We start from the raw sequence: 21327 nt of genomic DNA, 5'->3' as shown, positions 1-21327 counted from the left end.
CAGGTAGGATGTCTGGATCATAGTCCATGGATGACGTTCAGGGTCACATGATCAGTGGTACGGTTGTCCGAACTGTGAGTGAATCTCTTTTGAACCGGTTCGGAGTTGAATCGCGAATCAGTTTAGCTGCAACCCGCGCATATTCGTCCTGAAATGATTCGCGAATCAGTCTGAATCGAACGGATGACTGACTCACTGGCTCATTAAATGGATCCGAGCAATAACCGACAGAAACATGGCAGAGCATACACTGTCAGCGGACACGGGGTGAGATTCACCCTCAAAACACACATTTGCTTAAAAAATCCCCTCTGCTTTATTAGTACAATAATAATGTTATGTGTTATCAGTCTGTTCATTGTTACTGATGTTGTTGTTTTAGTGAGTCGTATTGTTGTGAACAGTTGTCGTTGGCACGCTGTTAGTGAACTGTTTGTGTATAGTAGGTGTAGATCAAGAAAACATGACACTGTTGTTACAATGTGTTGTGTTACTTCTTAAGATATTTGTGTGTCTTAATGAGCACAAAACGTCCCTCTACTAATAGATACGTTTAGTAATAACATACTTTAATAATACACTAAACTAATATCTAACACGGTTAATTATTTGATTGACAGTCGTTTGATTGACAGATCTCTCTCTCTCTCATATTCTCTTGACTTTAGACTGGCACAGCGTGTACTGATGTTCTTCGGTATTTATAGTTTCTTCAACAATGTTGTCTGTTTCTTGGACAAGACAGCGAGGTAATCTGTGTCCAGCAGTTTAAACCTGTGCTTAACAGACTACTCATACCTCTACTTACTCAAATGTATCCCTGCTTGAGCTGAACTCTTACCATTACAATGCACTGTATAATTTAGGTTCTGTTTTGGTCACATTACTGTTCATGTTACTATGTCAGTACATAGTAAACACTTAGTCATACTAATGAACAACATCTACATGTACTTATTATGTAATGCACATTGTTCTACTTAATACTCTGCTGTTAGTAATAATAACATGAATTATATGTAACAAGAACACTGTAATGTAATGTTTTACCTCATTTTTGAACTGTTTATAAGGTCATTTCTCATGAAGGGTTGAGGGTTGTTGTGTCCTCTTAAAGTTAAAGGAATAGTTTAACCAAAATTGCAAATTCTCTCATCATTTACTCAACCTCATGCCATCCCAGATGTGTGACTTTCTTTCTTCTGCAGAACACAAGTGAAGAGTTTTAGAAGTTTTTCAGCTTTGTAGGTCCTCACAATGCAAGTGAATGGTGACCAAAACTTTGAAACTCCAAAAATCACATAAAGACAGCATAAAAGTAATCCATAAGACTCCAGTGGTCTTCTGAAGCGATATGATAGGTGTGGGTGAGAAACAGATTAATACAGTATTTATTTCCTTTTTTTTACTATAAATTCTCCTCCCTACCTTGTAGGTGGCGATATGCACGAAGAATGCAAATCTCCAAAAACAAAAAAAGAAGAACTCTTACTGTAGGAGGGCTGTACAGTAGTGATTTATAGTAATATAGGGCATAAATATTGATCTGTTTCTCACCCACGTCTTCCTGCCATGTCTTCCACGGCTGCCTGTCATCTGCTGTAAGTGGTGGCTCAGTGGTTATGGTTATGTGGGTTACTGATCAGAAGGTTGGGGGTTCAAACCCCAGCACTGCCAAGATGCCACTGTTGGGCCCTTGAGCACGGCCCTTGACCCTATCTGCTCCAGGGGTGCCATATCATGGCTGACCCTGCACTCTGACCCCAGCTTAGCTGGGATATGTGAAAAAAAAAGAATTTCACTGTATGTGTGTGAATTAAAATTAATTAATTAAAATTAAGTGATATGAGTGAAGAATGATGCTCACAAGTTGTGTTGTAGGTCATGGTGGATCACCAGCTGGCTGCCCTCCTGGTGCCCGACATCTCAAAGACAACTCAAGGAGGCAGAGGAGAGGATGCTGCAGTGTGAGTAACCACCATTGTGTCCTTCTCTTGTATAAGTTTGTAAAGTTCACTCAGGTTTGGCTTCACCCTGCCCTTATACAGCTCAACTATATAAAAAGCAATATGAGTCATTATGTTACAAATCACAGTTCCTGATGGGACTTTCTCTGTTGATTAATGAATGCCTGATTGTTTTTGTCTTTGATTTATCTCTATATTAAGGCAGTGAGTGTTTAAGTGCTCATCACTATTAGCAAAGTTTGTTAAGACAAATCAATTCAAAATTATCCTGAATACTATCCAGACTGTTCTGAATAAGAGACCCAACTTGTTCTGAAATTACTCTTTATTTATGAAGATGAAACATGAGCATTGTTATTTTGAATTCCTGTGATTATCCATAACCTTTGCAAATATAGTTAAGCTGACCTTTCTTAATTTTGGTGAGGAAATGTTGATATTTGCCATGCTGAATTTGCTTTTGATTCAGGGAAACATTAATAAATGGCATGTGGTAGAAGATTATTTTCAATCTAACATCTATGTAACACATTTGTGCGATGATGTCAATTACCACTGGCAATCATTTCAACTCTTCCCTCAATGTGTATAAGAACCACAGAAACAACTTTTATTCCTTTAAAACTGAAAATTAACTAAAAAACAAGTCTTTTTATTCTTAATTACCTTGGGTTTTAATTAGGCAAAATAATAAACAAGTTCAATGTACACTTAATATATCCAGTATATACTGTACATATACACTGGCGTCCAAAAGTTTGGAATAATGTACAGATTTAGCTGTTTCAGAAGGAAATCGGTACTTTAATTCACCAAAGTGGCATTCAGCTGATCACAAAGTATAGTCAGGACATTACTGATGTAAAAAACAGCACCATCACTATTTGAAAAAAGTCATTTTTGATCAAATCTAGACAGGCCCCATTTCCAGCAGCCATCACTCCAACACCTTATCCTTGAGTTATCATGCTAAATTGCTAATTTGGTACTAGAAAATCACTTGCCATTATATCAAACACTGCTGAAAGCTTTTTGGTTCGTTAAATGAAGCTTAACATTGTCTTTGTGTTTGTTTTTGAGTTGACACAGTATGCAATAGACTGGCATGTCTTAAGGTCAATATTGTAGGTCAAAAATGGCAAAAAAGAAGCAGCTTTCTCTAGAAACTCATCAGTCAATCATTGTTTTGAAGAATGAAGGCTATACAATGCTTGAAATTGACAAAAAACTGAAGATTTCATACAAAGGTGTACACTACAGTCTTAAAGTCAAAGGACAACTGGCTCTAACAAGGACAGAAAGAGATGTGGAAGGCCAGATGTACAACTAAACAAGAGGATAAGTACATCAGAGTCTCTAGTTTGAGAAATAGACGCCTCACATTTCCTCAGCTGACAGCTTCATTGAATAATACCCGCTCAACACCAGTTTCATGTACAACAGTGTAGAAGGTTCCAAGAATAAGTAACTGAGCGTGAAGCCTAGTTTCAGTCCAAGTAAGTCAAGGTTTAATGGTTTTTCAGCTTGACAACAGTTCATGCACTTTAGCTTCACAGCATAATACACTTCAGCTTCACAACTAAATATATTTCAGCTTCACAACTTAATATACTTCAGCTTCTCTACTTTGGGGTTTCCTTGTTCCCGAATGTCTCTCCTTCACTGGTGTTCTCGGCGGCCTTTTCAAGCCCATCTCCATCGTCACTGTAATGAGACACAGGTGTTACGTATCATTAATCACCAGGTGATGGCCCTTACCGCTTCCTCTCTCCCCAGTGACAGACACATGACCACGTCCCACTCCACATACCCCCACTGCCCGACTCAGGCCCGGGCAACGTCCACCCTGCTAACACCCCCCACCCCCCATTCCTGGAGAGGAAATCACCCACAACCATCTGCGGCCCCGGCCTGTGGACCACCTTGAATTTGAAGGGCTGAAGTGCCAGGTACCAACGAGTGATCCACACACTGGTATCCTTCATGCGGTGGAGCCACCGAAGCAGGGCGTGATCCGAGTGGAGGATGAAGGCCCGCCCCAGCAGGTAATAGTGGAGGGTTAGGACCGCCCAAGACACTCTTTTTCGATCATGCTGTACTTAGTCTCTCTCAAAGAGAGCTTACGACTAATGTACAGCAAGGGGCGCTCCACCCCCTCCACCTCCTGAGAGAGCACGGCCCCCAACCCCCTCTCTGATGCATCTGTCAGGGGAGAGAGAAGTTAAGAGCATGTAGGAGCGGCCCACCACAGAGTGCAGATTTCACTCTTGTGAAAGCCTGTTGGCACCCCTCCGTCCAACGTGGGCAGGCCGCTATCGCTGCAGTTTTATCAATTTGGGGTTGTACCTGCCCATGTCCCAAGTTGAAGCCCAGATACTGTACTTCCACCCGCCCAATTGCGCACTTTTTCTAGCGTCCTCGTGTACGAACTTACGTATCATGTTTTTCAGGGTGCGATTAAACCGTTAAACCAGCACCAGTTTGCGGGTGATAAACGCTGGTGCGGATCGATTTAATCCCCAGCAATTCATAAAGTTTGCATAGTGTTCATGACATAAACATGCCTTGGTCGGTGAAGATTTGTTTCGGAATCCCCACTGCTTCCGGATATCGTGTTGCATAATCCACCAGGACTAATACAAAGCGGTATCTGCGTGCTGACCATTCTAATGGCCCAACAAGGTCCATACAGATTCTTTCGAAGGGGGCCTTGATTAACGGTAATGGATGCAATGGTGCTCTTGGGGTGGCGGGTGGATTCACCAGCTGACATTCACAGCATGCCGCACACCATCTGCGTACATCCCCATGAATGCCCAGCCAATAAAAGCGGACCATTAAATGGTGTAATGTTCTCTCTTGTCCTAAGTGACCTGCCATAGGATTATGGTGAGCCGCCTGGAAAAGTGTTTCCCGATGGCTCCTTGGGACTAATAACTGGCTTGTTTTTTCATGGGTTTGAGTGTTCTGTGTCACTCGATACAACGGTCTAGCACCCATTTTCGGCAGGCGTCCCAGAGCTGTTGGGCAAATGCAAACGGGCGACTGACGTCACTCAGCGTAAGGGAGCGGAACCAATGGCGGTGCTGTTCGGGGGTGCGGCCCACCCATTGCAGGACAGTGGTCTTCAGCTTTGTGTAGTCTAGGCGGTCCTCAGCTGGCAGTTGTGCCACGAGTCGGGCCTCCCTGGAAAGCAGCGGTAGCAAGTGGAGGGCCCATTGGGCTTGAGGCCAGCCGGAGGTGGTGGCGTAGTGTTCAAAGAGGCCCACGAATGCCTCCGGATCGTCCTGGGGGCCCATCTTCGTGAGGAGAAGGTGCGGCTTCATCGCTGCCTCCGGGGTCGTGCCGGAGGATCTGCCTGGAGCTAGCCAGCTCCGTAGAGCCTGCTGATCCTCTGCCTGGGCCTGGAGGAGCTCCTGGAAACGACACTCCTGGGCGAGCAGGGCTTGGTGATGGGTCTCCTGGATGCTAGCCAGGGCAGGGATGACTTCGCCCAGCAGTGAGGTGTCCATGGTGACCAGTCTTCGCAGAATTTTTCCCAGGTTTCGGCACCAGTGTAGAAGGTTCCAGGAATAAGGAAGGGAGCGTGAAGCAGGGTGGCAGTCCAAGTAAGTCAAGGTTTAATGGTTTTCATGCACTTTAGCTTCACAGCATAATACACTTCAGCTTCACAACTAAATACACTTCAGCTTCACAACTGAATACACTTCAGCTTCAACTTAATATGCTTTAGCTTCACAACTTAATATACTTCAGCTTCACTACTTCAAGGTTTCCTTGGTCCCGACTGCCTCTCCCTCACTGGTGTTCTCGGCAGCCTTTTCAAGCCCATCTCCGTCATCACTGTAACGAGACACAGGTGTTACGAATCATTAATCACCAGGTGATGGCCCTTACCACTTCCTCTTTCCCCAGTGACAGACACATGACCACATCCCGCTCCACAAACAGCAAAGAGAAGACTCAGGGGTGCAGGCCTTATGGGAAAAATTGCAAAGAAAAAGCCACTTTTGAAACAGAAAAAAAGAGAAAAGGTTAGAGTAGGCAAAGAAACACAGACATTGGACAACAGATATTTGGAAATGAGTGTTATGGATCTTAACCCCATTGAGCTTTTGTGGGATCAGCTAGACTGTAAGGTGCATGAGAGGTGCCTGACAAGACAGCCACATCTATGGCAAGTGCTACAGGAAGTGTGGGGTGAAATGTCACCTGAGTATCTGGACAAACTGACACCTGGAATGCTAAGGATCTGCAAAGCTGTCATTGCTGCACGTGGAGGATTTTTTTGATGAGAACTCTTTGAAGTAGTTTTGAGGCAAAAAAGTTATCCAACACCTATATCACCCATGTGAAAAGCTAACTGCCCCCTTAAACTTAATAGCTGGTTGTGCCACCTTTACTAGCAACAACTACAACCAAACGCTTCTGATAACTGGAGATCAGTCATTCACAACGCTGTGGTGGAATTTTGGCCCATTCTTCTTTGCAGAACTGCTTTAGTTCAGCCACATTGGAGGGTTTTCGAGCATGCTGCCTGTTTAAGGTCCTGCCACAGCATCTCAATCGGGTTCACATCAGGACTTTGACTGGGCCACTCCAAAATTTTAATTTAGCTTCTTTGAGCCATTCAGGGGTGGACTTACTCCTATGCTTTGGATCATTGTCTTGCTGCATAATCCAGTTGCGCTTCAGCTCATGGACTGATGACTGGACGTTCTCCTTTAGGATTTTCTGGTAGAGAGCAGAATTAATGTTTCCCACAAATATTGCAAGTCACCCTGGCTATGAAGCAAAGCATCCCTACACCATGTGATGTTCTTTTTGTGGAATTCTGTGTTTGATTTAAGCCAGATGTAACGGGACCCCTGTCTTCCAAACAGTTCCACTTTCAACCCATCAGTTCACAAAACATTCTCCAAAAGATTTGAGGATCATCAAGGTGTGTTTTGGCAAAATTAAGACAAGCATTAATGTTCTTCTGGGTTTGTAGTGGTTTTCGCCTCTCCACTGGATGCCATTTTTGGCCAGTGTCTTTCTGATAGTGGAGTCATGAACAGTGACCTTTAATGATGTGAAAGAGGCCTGCAGTTCCTTGGATGTTGTCCTTGGCTTTTTTGTGACTTCCTGGATGAGTCGTCGCTGTGCTCGAAGGAATTTTGGAAGGATGGCCACTTTTGGGAAGGTTCACTACTGTGCCAAGTTTTCTCCATATGGAGATAATGGCTCTTACTGTGGTTCTTTGGAGTCCCAGAGCCTTTAAAATAGCTTTGAAACCCTTCCCAGACTGATGTATTTCAATCACCTTTTCCCTCATAATTTCTGGAATTTCTTTTGACTTTGGCATAGTGTGCTACTGGGTGAGACCTTTTAGCCAACTTCATGCTGCTGAAAAAGTTCTATTTAGGTGTTGATTTGATTGATTTGGCTGGCAGTAATCAGGCCTGGGTGTGTCTTGTCCAGCTGGACTCCATTATGAATGTAGTTTCGTAGATTTAGTAAATAAGGGGGCGAATACTTTTTCACACAGGACCAGTTGGTATTGGATAACGTTTTTGCTTCAGTAAATAACATTATCATTTTAAAACTGTAGATTTTGTTTGAATTTTTGAAACAATTTAGTATGAGATATACACAAAAACAGAAGATACCCTGTGCACTGTGTATATATATATATATATATATATATATATAATATATATATGAACATGTTGCCATGTTGAGATCATATGACCAGCCAGATATTACTTGCTTTACCTCAATAATCCCCTATAATTTGACGCTTTTATTTGCGTAATAAATTCTGACTGCATGTCATGGCTGACTGCAAATAGCGCAATTGTACAATGACATAGGAAACTGAAACGAAAATAAAATGCAAATACATATTGCTAATTTTACAGGGTGCACCTTTTAAGTACACTACCGGTCAAAAGTTTTGAAACACTTGACCGAAATGTTTCTCATGATCTTAAAAATCTTTTGATCTGAAGGCGTATGCTTAAATGTTTGAAATTAGTTTTATAGAAAAAAATATATATAATTGTGCCACCATATTAATTTATTTCATTATAAATCTAAAATGTAATAAAAAAAAATAAAAATAAAGACCAAATAATAAAGAAAAGCAGCCAATAAGTGCCCAGCATATAAATGGGAACTCCTATACTGTTTAAAAAGCATCCCAGGGTGATACCTCAAGAAGTTGGTCAAGAAAATGTCAAGAATACATTTCTGAAAATTCTAGGCAAAGGGTGACTACTTTGAAGATGCTGAAATATAACACAGTTTTTATTTATTTTGGACTTTGGTTAGTCACAGCATAATTCCCATAGTTCCATTTATGTTATTCCATAGTTCTGATGACTTTACTATTATTCTAAAATGTGAAAAAAATAAAAAATAAAATTATAATAAAGAATGAGTGTGTTTCAAAACTTTTGACTGGTAGTGTATATAGTGTTAAAATATCGTCTCGTGAACCCAGTATCATGTATCGTCTCATCTCGTGAGCTAAGTGTATCGTCACACCCCTAAACCTTGGAAAACATGATTCGTAAGTTCGTGCACGAAGATGCTCAGAATTGGGATAAGTGGCTTTAACCCTTTTATTCACAGTGCGAGAGGTCCCATAAGCCTCCACAGGGTTCTCCCCGTTTGAATTATTGTATGGGCGTAAGTCTCGTGGTGTCTTAGACATCGTGAGGGAAAATTGGGAGGAGGGACCTTCAACCAGCAAAAACTAAATTCAATAAGTTCTTGGCCTGAGACCAAAACTCCACAGATTGGGGCAGCTATCAAAGGAGAATATGCTACAGGCTCAAGAAGGTCAATCCCGGCTGTATAACATGGGAGCTCGGCTACGGGAATTTACGCAGGGAGATAAAGTCTTGTATTACTACCCACATCAAGCTCTAAATTACTTGCAAAGTGGCAAGGGCCCTTTGAGGTCACACGGCGAGTTGGGGAAGTCGATTATGAGGTGACATGTACGAACAGAGGCGGAGCACGTCAGATTTACTACCTCAACCTCCTAAAACTATGGAGAGAGTTGGTCCCTGTGACATTGGCTATGGTGGTCCCGGAGAGGGAGGAGCTCGGTCCGGAGGTGAATTTAAAAATCACCGATCGAGTCACCCTGGTTCCCTGTGGAGACCACCTCTCACTGTCCCAAATCACGTAGGTTGCCAGGTTGCAAGGAGAATTCTCCGATGTGTTCTCGCCTCTTCCTGGACGTACGAATCTCATACAGCACCATGTCGAAACGACCCCAGGGGTAGTGGTAAACAGTCATCCCTACCGTTTACCCGAACACAAAAAAAGGTAGTGCGGGAGGAATTGAGGGCTATGCTTGACATGGGGGCATATGCTTAAATGTTTGAAATTAGTTTTATTAAAAAATTATATATATTTGTGCCACCATATTAATTTATTTCATTATAAATCTAAAATGTAATAAAAAAAAAAAAAAAATTTTTTTGAAATTGATGACTTGGACCAAATAATAAAGAAAAGCAGCCAATGAGCGCCCAGCATATAGATGGGAACTCCCAATACTGTTTAAAAAGCATCCCAGGGTGATACCTCAAGAAGTTGGTCAAGAAAATGTCAAGAATACATTTCTGAAAATTCTAGGCAAAGGGTGACTACTTTGAAGATGCTAAAATATAACACAGTTTTGATTTATTTTGGATTTTGTTTAGTCACAACATAATTCCCATAGTTCCATTTATGTTATTCCATAGTTTTAATGACTTTACTATTATTCTAAAATGTGAAAAAAAAATAAAAAAATTTATAATAAAGAATGAGTAAGTGTTTCAAAACATTTGACCGGTAGTGTACATCATAACAATTGTATGAGTACTATTTTGCTAAGTCTGTTAGTAGAAGTATGAAGTTCTTAAAAGGTGTAATTGAAGTTTACTAATGCAGAAATGTAAGCTGATGCTGTTAATGTCTCCCCTCTCTTTACCCCTTAACTCCTATCAGACATCAAAAGCAAGTTCTTCAAGCAGTTTGTCCACATATCAGACAACAAAATGCTATGGACATTGGTGTTTAAGGGGCCCATGGAAAGTAAGACCCCTCTGGTGCTGCTGCATGGATTTGGGGGCGGCGTCGGTCTTTGGGCCCTGAACCTGGACTCTCTGTCTCAGCAGAGGCCCGTCTATGCCTTTGACCTGCTGGGCTTCGGTCAGAGCAGCAGACCTCACTTCAGCACAGACACCCAAGAGGCTGAGCTCCAGTTTGTGGAGTCCATTGAGCAATGGAGGAAGAAACTGGGCCTGGAGAGTATGATTATGCTGGGTCATAACCTGGGAGGATATCTGGCAGCCTCCTATGCAATAAAATACCCTACCAGGTTTGCAAATAAAGATACATGTTCTTTATTAGTTAGTAAATGTTAGGTACTTAGTATATTGAGATATTTCATTTAGATTCACAGTATTTGTCCAGTTGAAAACATGGTTTGTTATAATTCTATATTTAAATGTATGGGAAAATAATGAAAAATGTGTAACTGCAGCACACATTGATATCCATGTAGATTAGAGGTCAGTACATTTATATTGCATTTCTGTTTTCCTACTTTTCATGCATATTCATAAAATCTCACTGTTGACTTATACTGTATGTGGACTCTAGAAGCAGGCCACTGTTTTCAACATCCTTCTTTAGCCTTCCTGTTTGTTTTTTTCCCTTGGTTTCTCAATTTCCTTTAACTGAGGCAGTTTGGCCTCAGAATTCAATGCTAAACTGTGTCAGATTTCCTGTTGAGTTGTGGCACAGCCGTGATGTAGATTTCGCACCATAGTTTTGAGTTTGGCATAGGTATTCAGAGATTTTTCTGATGCACTTAATAGCAAATAAACAAAGAGGAAGTAGCAAAGATTGTCAAGAAGGACAAAAAAATTTTTTGTTTTCAGATTTAGGTCTGTGAAATACTGTATTCTACCTAATAATCTACTTAATACTTCTGGGCAGGCAGAAATTCACATCACAAAGTCTACACATATTTTCTATTAATTTAACAGGTGTTGCTATTACAGCGTTTCTCGTTGCTGATTTTGTAGAGTAAAGCACCTGATTCTGGTGGAACCGTGGGGTTTTCCAGAGCGGCCCGACCCGGGAGACCAAGACCGACCCATTCCAGTGTGGATCAAAGCTCTGGGGGCCATGCTGAGCCCATTCAACCCCCTCGCTGGTCTCAGACTGGCTGGTCCATTAGGTAAGATTTACTCTAATCTGAGTCTTAATCAGACCTGATAAAAGTATAAATGCGATGCATGTTTCCATTTTAAGTTTATAGATTAATAATGATGATACTCTCTCAAGAATCACTTAAACTTTACCATGGTTTAGATGGTAATACCATGATACCTTGTTATATACCAATATAACAAAAGAAGGTCTCAAAAGACGGTAAAGAAGGATTATGTTCATACAGTACCACAGTATTTACATGGTACTCCAACGTACAGCAAAGAATACAGTCTAAAATACCATTGTAATGAGGTTCAGGAATGAGGAAGCAAGAGACAGCAATTACAACTCAGTAATGTCACTCTTTTATTCAGAAAAATAAACATATTTGTTTAAAGCACAATGGTTCAGCTTTAAATTAAAAAAGTCAGGGGAAGAGAATGTGGCTTTTACTTGTAAGAAAGCCTGTTGGCACGGCTCCATCCACTGGACCGGGTCGGGCACTCCCTTTTTAGTGATCAGTCAGCGGGCTGGTGACGTCTGAAAAATTATGCAAAAACCTCCGATAATAGCCAGCCAACCCCAGGAACTATCTCACCCCCTTTTTGTACTTGGGCCTCAAACAAGCCGCAATGGCTGCTGTCTTATCAATTTGGGGACGCACTTGTCCATGACCCAAGTGGAAGCCCAAATACCATACTTCCACCCACCCAGTTGCACACTACTTCGGATTTACCGTGAGTCCTGCCCGCCTCATCAACCTCAAGACAGCCCTCAGATGCTGGATGTGCCGCTGGCAATCACTGCTATAGATGATGATATCATCCAGATAGGCAGCGTGTGGGTGAAGGACTTTGTCCATGAGTCACTGAAACATCGCCAGGGCCCCAAACACACCGAACGGAAGAATAATGAATTGGTGTGGAACGGAGTGGAAAAGTCAATTTTTTTCTCGAGACATGGGAGTCAAGGGAATCTGCCAATATCCCTTTGTTAAATCCAGTGTCGCATAAAAATGAGCCACACCCAACTGATCGAGCAGTTCATCAATGCGAGGCATTGGGTACACATAAAATTTAGACACCGCATTCACTTTTCTATAATCCACACAAAACCAGACCGATATGTCACTCTTAGGGACTAAGACTACCAGACTGGCCCAATCACAGTGGGGTTCTTCTATTACCCCCATGTCAAGCATAGCCCTCAATTCCTCCTGCACTACCTTTTTTTGTGTTCGGGTAAACGGTAGGGATGACTGTTTACCACTACCCCTGGGGTCGTTTCGATATGGTGCTGTATGAGATTCGTACGTCCAGGAAGAGGCGAGAACACATCGGAGAATTCTCCTTGCAACCTGGCAACCTACGTGATTTGGGACGGTGAGAGGTGGTCTCCACAGGGAACCAGGGTGACTCAATCGGTGATTTTTAAATTCACCTCCGGACCGAGCTCCTCCCTCTCCGGGACCACCATAGCCAATGTCACAGGGACCGCCTCTCTCCATAGTTTTAGGAGGTTGAGGTAGTAAATCTGACGTGTTCTGCCTCTGTTCGTACATGTCACCTCATAATCGACTTCCCCAACTCGCCGTGTGACCTCAAAGGGCCCTTGCCACTTTGCAAGTAATTTGGAGCTTGATGTGGGTAGTAATACAAGGACTTTATCTCCCTGTGTAAATTCCCGTAGCCGAGCGCCCATGTTATACAGCCGGGATTGACCTTCTTGAGCCTGTAGCAAATTCTCCTTTGATAACTGCCCCAATCTGTGGAGTTTTGGTCTCAGGCCAAGAACTTATTGAATTTAGTTTTTGCTGGTTGAAGGTCCCTCCTCCCAATTTTCCCTCACGATGTCTAAGACACCACGAGACTTACGCCCATACAATAATTCAAACGGGGAGAACCCTGTGGAGGCTTATGGGACCTCTCGCACTGTGAATAAAAGGGTTAAAGCCACTTATCCCAATTCTGAGCATCTTCGTGCACGAACTTACGAATCATGTTTTCCAAGGTTTCGGGGTGTGACAATACACTTAGCTCACGAGACGAGACGATACACGATACTGGGTTCACGAGATGATATTTTAACACTATATACACTACCAGTCAAAAGCTTTGAAACACTCATTCTTTATTATAATTTTTTTTTTTTTTTTTTCACATTTTAGAATAATAGTAAAGTCATCAGAACTATGGAATAACATAAATGGAACTATGGGAATTATGTTGTGACTAACCAAAATCCAAAATAAATAAAAACTGTGTTATATTTTAGCATCTTCAAAGTAGTCACCCTTTGCCAAGAATTTGCCGAAATGTACTCTTGACATTTTCTTGACCAACTTCTTGAGGTATCACCCTGGGATGCTTTTTAAACAGTACTGAAGGAGTTCCCATCTATGTTGGGCACTTATTGGCTGCTTTTCTTTATTAGTCATCAATTTCAAAAACTTTTTTTTATTTTATTAAATTTTAGTTTTGTAATGAAATAAATTAATATGGTGGCACAATTATATTTTTGTCTACAAAACTAATTTCAAACATTTAAGCATACGCCTTCAGATCAAAAGATTTTTAAGATCATGAAACATTTCAGGCAAGTGTTTCAAAACTTTTGACCGGTAGTGTATATGTCTTTTATTCGACTGAATGTCACAAAATGCAAAACAATGCAGGTGCATTTTGAAATGTTTTAACTAATCATCTTGTAATGAATGTCACTTCAGTTCTGCTTTCTGAGTATGAATGATCATATGCAGTAAAAGACAGAACAATATGTAAGCACTGTAAAATGTTTTGCCACAAACTCAACTGACTGGCTTCTCTCGTGTATGATTTCACATAAATCTCTTCAGACCTGGTTGATTTTAGTTGAGAGCTGCGGTGATTCTGTAGGTGTCTTTGCATAGTGCTTGTGTTAGCCTCAGTGTACGGCACTATTTTCTTACAGTGCTTACATATTGGCTGTGTCTCGTTTGGAAGGCTGCATCCTCTGGAGGTCGCATTTGTCAGCTGCATACGTCATCAAGGCTGTCTCGTTTCATTTTTTATTTTATTTATTTTTTGATTGGGAATGCAAAAAAGGTTAACAATTGTATAAATGTAAGTGCATATACATAAAAGGCATTGACAATAGATAAAAAATAATTTAAAAAAAATTAAATGAGATAGCCTCGATGACGTATGCGGCCGACAAATGCGACCTCCGGAGGATGCAGCCTTCCAAATGAGACACAGCCTTTGTTCGTGTATTGTCTGTCACTCTGTCACCTTTTATTGTTTCCACCAGGTACCTAAAATGCTGCCACACAAACGATTTAAATGTGGCGGGGGCATCTTCTATGCTAATTGCACCCTCACACTCCGTCATGCTGATGTCATGAGACAGCTTTTCACCTCAACGAGAAATATCATCACGTTTTAATATCGCGAGATCTCGTGGCTTGTCACACCTCTACCAAGGTTTGATTAATCCGTTTGACCAAGCCGTCTGTTTGTGGTACACGCTTGTCCGAATCTATTTAATACCCAATAATTTGTACAGTTCGCGTAGTGTACGTGACATGAAAGTAGTGCCTTGATCATTGAGGATTTCTTTCGGAATCCCCACTCGGGAGATTATTCTCCTTAACACTACATGCTGAAATGTTGCATAGAGTCACTGCTTCTGGATATCGCGTTGCGTAGTCCACCAGAACCAACACAAAGTTATGTCTGCATGGCGTCCACTCTAATGGCCCAATGAGGTTCATTCCAATTCTTTCGAAGGGGACATCGATAAAAAGAAGTGGCCGCAAAGGCGCCCTTGGGGTGGCCGGCGGATTCACCAGCTGACATTCACGGCATGCCGCACACCACCTGCGAACATGTCAGTGAATGCCCGGCCGATAGAAACGGGCCATTAGACGGGTTAGTGTTTTTTCTCGCCCTAAGTGTCCTGCCATCAGATTTTGATGAGCCGTCTGGAATAACATTTCCCGACGGCTTTTCGGTATGAACAACTGGGTTGTATCCTCTTTTGTCTGAGCGTCCTACATCACTCGATACAAACAATCATTTATAATAGGAAAGTACGGATATGCGAGTGCAGTGTCTGGCCAGAGGTATTGACCATCAATAATTTTCACTTGATCAAAGGCATGCCTATGGGTCTCGTCTCGCATCTGCTCCAGAGGGAAATCCCCAGCAGGGAAACTTCTAAAGGCTGGGGAAGCCGGGACTTCCCCTTCTTGCGTCATCCTGATGCGGAACTGACACAGACGGCCCCAGTTCCGACTCCCCAGCCAGCGAATCAAAAACCACACACCGAGACACTTTGGTGCCGGACCCATCCGCACATAATCTCCCCAATAATGACTGAAATGCTGGCCAATTCGTACCCAAAATCAGCAGATGGGTGAGATGAAGACTAACCGCTGCCTCTATTCTATATTTTTGCCCATGAAATTTAATAGCCAAAGGCACAAAGGGATATTTGTGAACGTCCCGATGGACACGCTTCACCTTCACCATACGTGCTGTACCCAAAGCTCCCGTTGAACCAAGAATTGGTGAATCAAGGTTTGATTACAACCCGAATCCACTAAGGCTCTGTATGCCTCCCCTTGAATACTCACAGGTATCTTGTACGTCCGTACTCGGTCGGGGGCAGTATGCGGCGCGTCGGGGACCCAGACCGACATGCCCACATCAATCACTGAATATTGGTCCTGGAAGTGGCCCGGCTCCTCGCAGTGCCAGCACACCAGCCCATACTTTCCCCCTGCACCTGCAGCGACACAGAAAGTGGGGTAGAGGTGCCCGGAACCACAGAGCATGGTTTGGGGGAATAAACCCCCATCTCCGGGGAGCAGGGATGGGAACAGGGCAAGGTAGGGGAAGGGAAGAGACAGCAGGAGAAGAGGGAGAGAGAAAAAGCTTGGCCGTCTCCCAGATACCCCATCTAGTGTTCCTTAGCCAGGTGGACTGCATCCCCCAGCGATGTCAGGTGGTGGCACCAGACCCATTCCACGGACCTTTTGGGCAGCTGGTCAATGAACTGTTCCAGCACCACCAAGTTGACAATTCCCCCGGCATCGCGGCCCTCCGCTAGCAATCACCTCCGGCAGGCATCCAGGAACAGCTGGGCGAAAGCACGTGGGCTGGCAAGTTCCCCATAGGTCAGCGCCCAAATGCACTGACGATGATGCTTGGGGTTCTGGCTGACCCGCTGTAGGATAGCCCGCTTCAGATTCAGGTACTCCAGCAGGTTAGCCCCCGGCAGTTGTTGGGCCGCGAGCTGAGCCTCCGCCGGCAGCAGGCGAACCACCCACTGCGTCTGGGGCCGGCCCAACCCCGCAGCGGCCTGCTCTAACAGCTCAATGAAAGCTTTGGAGTTGTCCTGGGGACCCATCTTGGCCAGAGTGATCTGAGGTGGGGGTCCCACGGCTGGTGTCACTGCTGGAGTAGCTCCTGGGCTTGTAGGAGCACCTCAAAATGTTGCTCCTGTTCCGCTCGAAGCTCCAGGAGGTCCTGGTGTTGAGTCTGGTGGAAGCCAGGAAGGGTCTTGATGATGTCCGCCGATGGCGAGGACTCCACGACAACGTATCTCCCTCAATCTCGGGTTTCGGCACCAGTGTAGCGAGGTTCAGGAATGAGGAAGCTGTAGACGGTAATTACAACTAAGGAATGTAACTCTTTTATTCACAAAAATAAACACGTTCACTTAAAGCGCAACGGTGCAGCTTCAATTCACAAACTCAAAAAGTTGCAACACAGCAGCAGCCAACACACAAGCAGCTTCTCAGTCGGCCGCTGTCTCCTGACTGCCGCTTTCTCCTCTCCTTAAAAGACCCAATCACTCCTCACTGAAATACAAGACAGGTGTTAAGCACAGGTGGAAATCATTCACCACTCATCTCCTCTGCTTCACTCTCAACAGCATGGCGCTCTGCCACGCCTCCACCTCCACAACCATATTTTTGTACCATGATAATTTTTGTAAGTGTGTTCCAACCATATTTATAACTGATCTGTTGTGATATTTCATATCTATTTCTAATTTTTCCTATTTTTCACACTAATTGCATACATTTGTTTGTTTTTAATGCCAGATATGTCCAAAAACGATGTCTTATTTGTTCCCATTAATGCCAGTTGTTGGTGTAATACTGTATGTACTGCATCCTTTGGTGAGTGCAAGACTTAACACGGGGCAGAAAGTGCCCAATGGTAATTGAGTGCATACAGTACCTTCATAGCCAGAAGTCCCCTGGCTCTCGAGTGTTTTAAAATAGAGATGACCAGACATTAATCTCTCTGACTATGGGAACGTGACATATCAGAAAAGAATTGATGACAGGATTAAATATTTATGGGTGATCCATCATTTTTGGATAGATCGATTTCCGGTGGATTTTCACTTTTGTATTTTTAATTTTTTTTATACTGTATATGTGTTTGTATATCCCTTAAGGTCCTACTCTTGTGCAGACTGTGAGACCAGACTTCAAAAAGAAATTTGCCACTATGTTTAATGACAATAGAGTCACAGAATATATCTACCATCTTAATGTCCAAAGTCCAAGGTACCACCATATCAATCTATCTATCTATCTATCTGTCTGTCTGTCTCATTCCTTTTCTGATGAATTATATCATATAAGATCATTTTTGAATCTTGAAATGCTCACTCTTAAACCCATCTCCTAACTGTTTTTGTTTTATTATTATAATGTTTCAGTGGTGAAACAGCCTTTAAAAACATGACCATACCGTATGGCTGGGCAAAGAGGCCCATGCTGCAGAGAATTGGCCTGATTCACAGCGACATCCCCATTACGGTGATCTATGGCTCACGCTCCAGCATAGATGGCCACTCTGGCAATTCAATCAAAGAAATGAGGCCAAACTCCCATGTAGAGATCATTGTGAGTTCTCCATTCACTGCTTGCCACACACTGCCACTGACACAGGACTTCTCAAGAAATGTTTTGCATTGCTTAAAGGTTTAGTTTACCCAAAAAGGAATTTTGTTATCATTTACTCACCCTCGTGTCATTCCAAACCCATATTTTGTCTTCTGTGTTAAACAAAAAGACAATAATATTGCAGAATGTCCTGGCTGTTATTTTGTAGACTGAAAGTGAATGAAAAAATGACCCAAAAAAATCACTATAGAAGTATCATTAAAAGTTCATATGATTTTGCGTTATATTCCAAGTCTTCTGAAACCATACAGTTGCTTTGTGTGAAAAAAAGTCCACAATTGAAGTCATTAGCTCCTGAAAAATCCGCTCTGCCACAGCTCTCAAATCTCATGCACACTTTCACTTATTCAAACTGGCACACTGCTTGTTTTTTTACAAGGCACACAAGAAATAATGACGTTTGACGCTTTTTTTGGAGCTTGATAGCAGCCGTCCCCATAAGTGGCACATGGCACATTCTGCTAAATTTCTCCTTTTCGCAAGAAAGAAAGTCACACAGATTGGCATGAGGTTGAGCAAATGACAGATGTATTTGTTTTTTGGTTTTTTTTACTAACCCTTTTAGAATAAATGGCATGGTAGTGATGGGTTTTCACAGATACTGGGAGCTTTCCTTGTAGAAGATGTATCCGAAGTAACCTCTTACTCCCAGTGGGAATAAGAGATTTGTATAAATTCCAATTGATTCAACTTGCTTGAATTTGCAGGCAGTCCAACAGAGGTCTGTGTTTAAAAAATGTCCTTGCCTTTCAGATTGACTCCTCTTAACACAAAAAAAACTGAGCTAGTTGGTCAAGTTATTCTAATCGGTTGTGTAACCCTTGTTGCTTTTTGAGTAATTAAGGAAGCTAATATACGCAATGAAAAGAGTCCAGTAAATATCTTTTAACATTTTACATAATTAATGGTGGTGATAAAATAAACACCCAAAGTTTAAACATAGATTGTTTACTTGATATTCTTGGTCAGTGTGTACCTGTACCTTTCTCATGTTAAACTTCCCATTGACTTATATTGGTTTTAGGCCATACGAGGTGCAGGGCACTATGTGTATGCTGACCAGCCAGAAGACTTCAACCAGAAGGTTCTTCATGTCTGTGAAACACTTAGCTGAAGGTTGATGATGAAAGGTCCATTCCCTTCTGGAATCATATCATCCCAAACTTGGCATTCATGGCCTTCTTTATGATGCTAGGATCATGTCAACCAAATCATCTATGTTGCATCCTGAGCAGTTTGGAAGCCGCTGGATTTGGAAACCAGATGTTTGTTTTGCACCACTACTTAATGTTTTAAACCACTTTTGTGACTCATAAGTCTGAATGTCACATAATTGTGATGATAAAATGATGAGGTGAAAGCAAGCAAACTAAATGTGAAAAATATTATGATTTAGATTTTGATACATTAGGGCTTTCAATTTAACTTGTTATCTTAGTGTGATTAATTATAAAGAAAATTATGCAGGAAAAAAAAAAGCAATTTATCATGCCCCGTCATCCGTATGTATATCCCGTAAAAAGGAATTTTCCTAGTATCAAAGCAATTAAAGCTTGAAGTACTACCTTCATTCTTTTGCAAGCTGGCATTTAGTGGATTAGGCAACTAGCATTGCCAAACCACACTTACCGAGAGCAGACAGAACATCCATAAAATGAGTAAGCCCTATGTATATTTTATTGTTTTAAATTAACATCAGATTAAATAATATATTTTGTTCCACATATAGACAGTTATTTTATGCATGCTTGCTTTATTTAAATGAAACTATTAATGTACAACATTAAAGTTGAAGCCATGGACATAATGCAATAAGTGAGAGCTATTAGGCATTTTAATTAATTTTCTCACACAAGTAACCATGTGGATTTAAAAAAAAAAAAAAAAAATTAAATAACTTGTTAATGGTTATTTATTTTCCAGATGTTTATGAACAATTATCAGTATCTGAGACAACAGAGGATTTGTTTTTAGGTTTTTGTTATTTTCTACCTCATGAGATTGTAACAGAGATTGAGATTGAGAAGGGAGGCTGATGGGTGGAGCCATAGCAAGCTTGTATGTTCTCTGGTCATGCAGTTCACAGGTAGCAGTTTACTGTAACATTTACATGTAAGATTACAATTCCTTAAGTGCTTACATTTTTTTTTTTTTTTTTTTTTTAGAAGAGCCCCAATTTTTAAAACATTCCCCTATATTTGTATAAATGTAAAAATGGTCTTGTCCTCATCTTCACCCACAGCCTGAGGTTACGTTTTAACACATTTTATATGAAGATTGTACAGAGTCTCAAGTCACAGTCTGTTAAGCCTGAGTAAATACTGTCACGTGCCTCAGGACTAAGTCAATATCTTGTTAAATCATTCAGTGCTAATGGGCATTTTTAGTAGGCATTTTAATATCATTATTATTTGAAATTAAATTGAGGCTGTCAAAAATAATTTGTAAATATCATTTGTGAGATTTTATGGTCTGTGAAAAACATTATTCCTCCTTTGACAAATCTATTTTTCATGTGTAAATCAGATGATTATTGTTAATTTTAATAATAATAATAAACTTCTTTTTGAGTCTTCTGAATACAGCTGTCCCCTGTCCTAAAGGCCATTTCAAATGCCCTCGTCATATGACGCATTTTGGCCAAAACGTTGCCTGGAGACCAACATGACAGAGCAGGCGGAGAATGCTCTTATGATTTTCAGGTCATAATCTACATTATTCCATATTTTCAGTTTACATTTAAGGTATTTTTTGCTTCAGTCTTTCATGACATGATAAATGTTGAAGTATTCATAACACTTCTTTTGTAGACTCTGTTTAATGAAATATTTCTTAGACTACAAAAAATATGAACACAGAGTGCAATATGTTCTTAATAAGAATTCAGCTGAAGGACACAAGGTGTAGCTGTTCTGAAGGTAATGTCTATTCATATCCACAAGAGGGCACAATGTTACACTGCAGGGATGTCACCGCCCTGCACCACCCTCCACCAACACACACATACACACACATTCACTATAGAGTTCATGGAGTTAACTTACACAGACTATAGAGTCAATGCAGTTAAGCATCAAGGGCAATGTTAAGCCTTCATAACATCCGCTACATTAATATTATGACTCCCAGCCACAGCCCACAGGAAGCACTTTACAACTTAACTTCCTGTGCGTGTGGTAATGCTGA

General features: G+C 41.7%; 1 protein-coding gene across 2 annotated transcripts; it reads left to right on the top strand.

Moving 5' to 3' along the window:
- The first annotated feature begins 74 nt into the window (after window positions 1–74).
- On the top strand, window positions 75–20721 carry abhd5a (abhydrolase domain containing 5a). 2 transcript variants are annotated; one of them, XM_051721366.1, is made up of 8 exons: window positions 75–267; window positions 669–749; window positions 1882–1967; window positions 9960–10332; window positions 11045–11199; window positions 17628–17739; window positions 17895–18081; window positions 19166–20721. In XM_051721366.1, the coding sequence occupies exons 1-8, from the start codon at window positions 236–238 to the stop codon at window positions 19253–19255; spliced, it is 1116 nt and encodes a 371-aa protein (XP_051577326.1). In that variant the 5' UTR covers window positions 75–235; the 3' UTR covers window positions 19256–20721. The 2 variants fall into 2 exon arrangements, with proteins under 2 accessions (XP_051577326.1, XP_051577327.1); XM_051721367.1 differs by lacking the exon at window positions 669–749 and having other exon boundaries at window positions 79–267.
- Window positions 20722–21327: the final 606 nt, after the last annotated feature.

This window comes from Myxocyprinus asiaticus, chromosome 16 (assembly GCF_019703515.2).
Source record: "Myxocyprinus asiaticus isolate MX2 ecotype Aquarium Trade chromosome 16, UBuf_Myxa_2, whole genome shotgun sequence".
NCBI lineage: Eukaryota > Metazoa > Chordata > Actinopteri > Cypriniformes > Catostomidae > Myxocyprinus > Myxocyprinus asiaticus.
The sequence above is the reverse complement of the archived record's forward strand: the minus strand, read 5'-3'. Positions and strand labels throughout refer to the sequence as shown.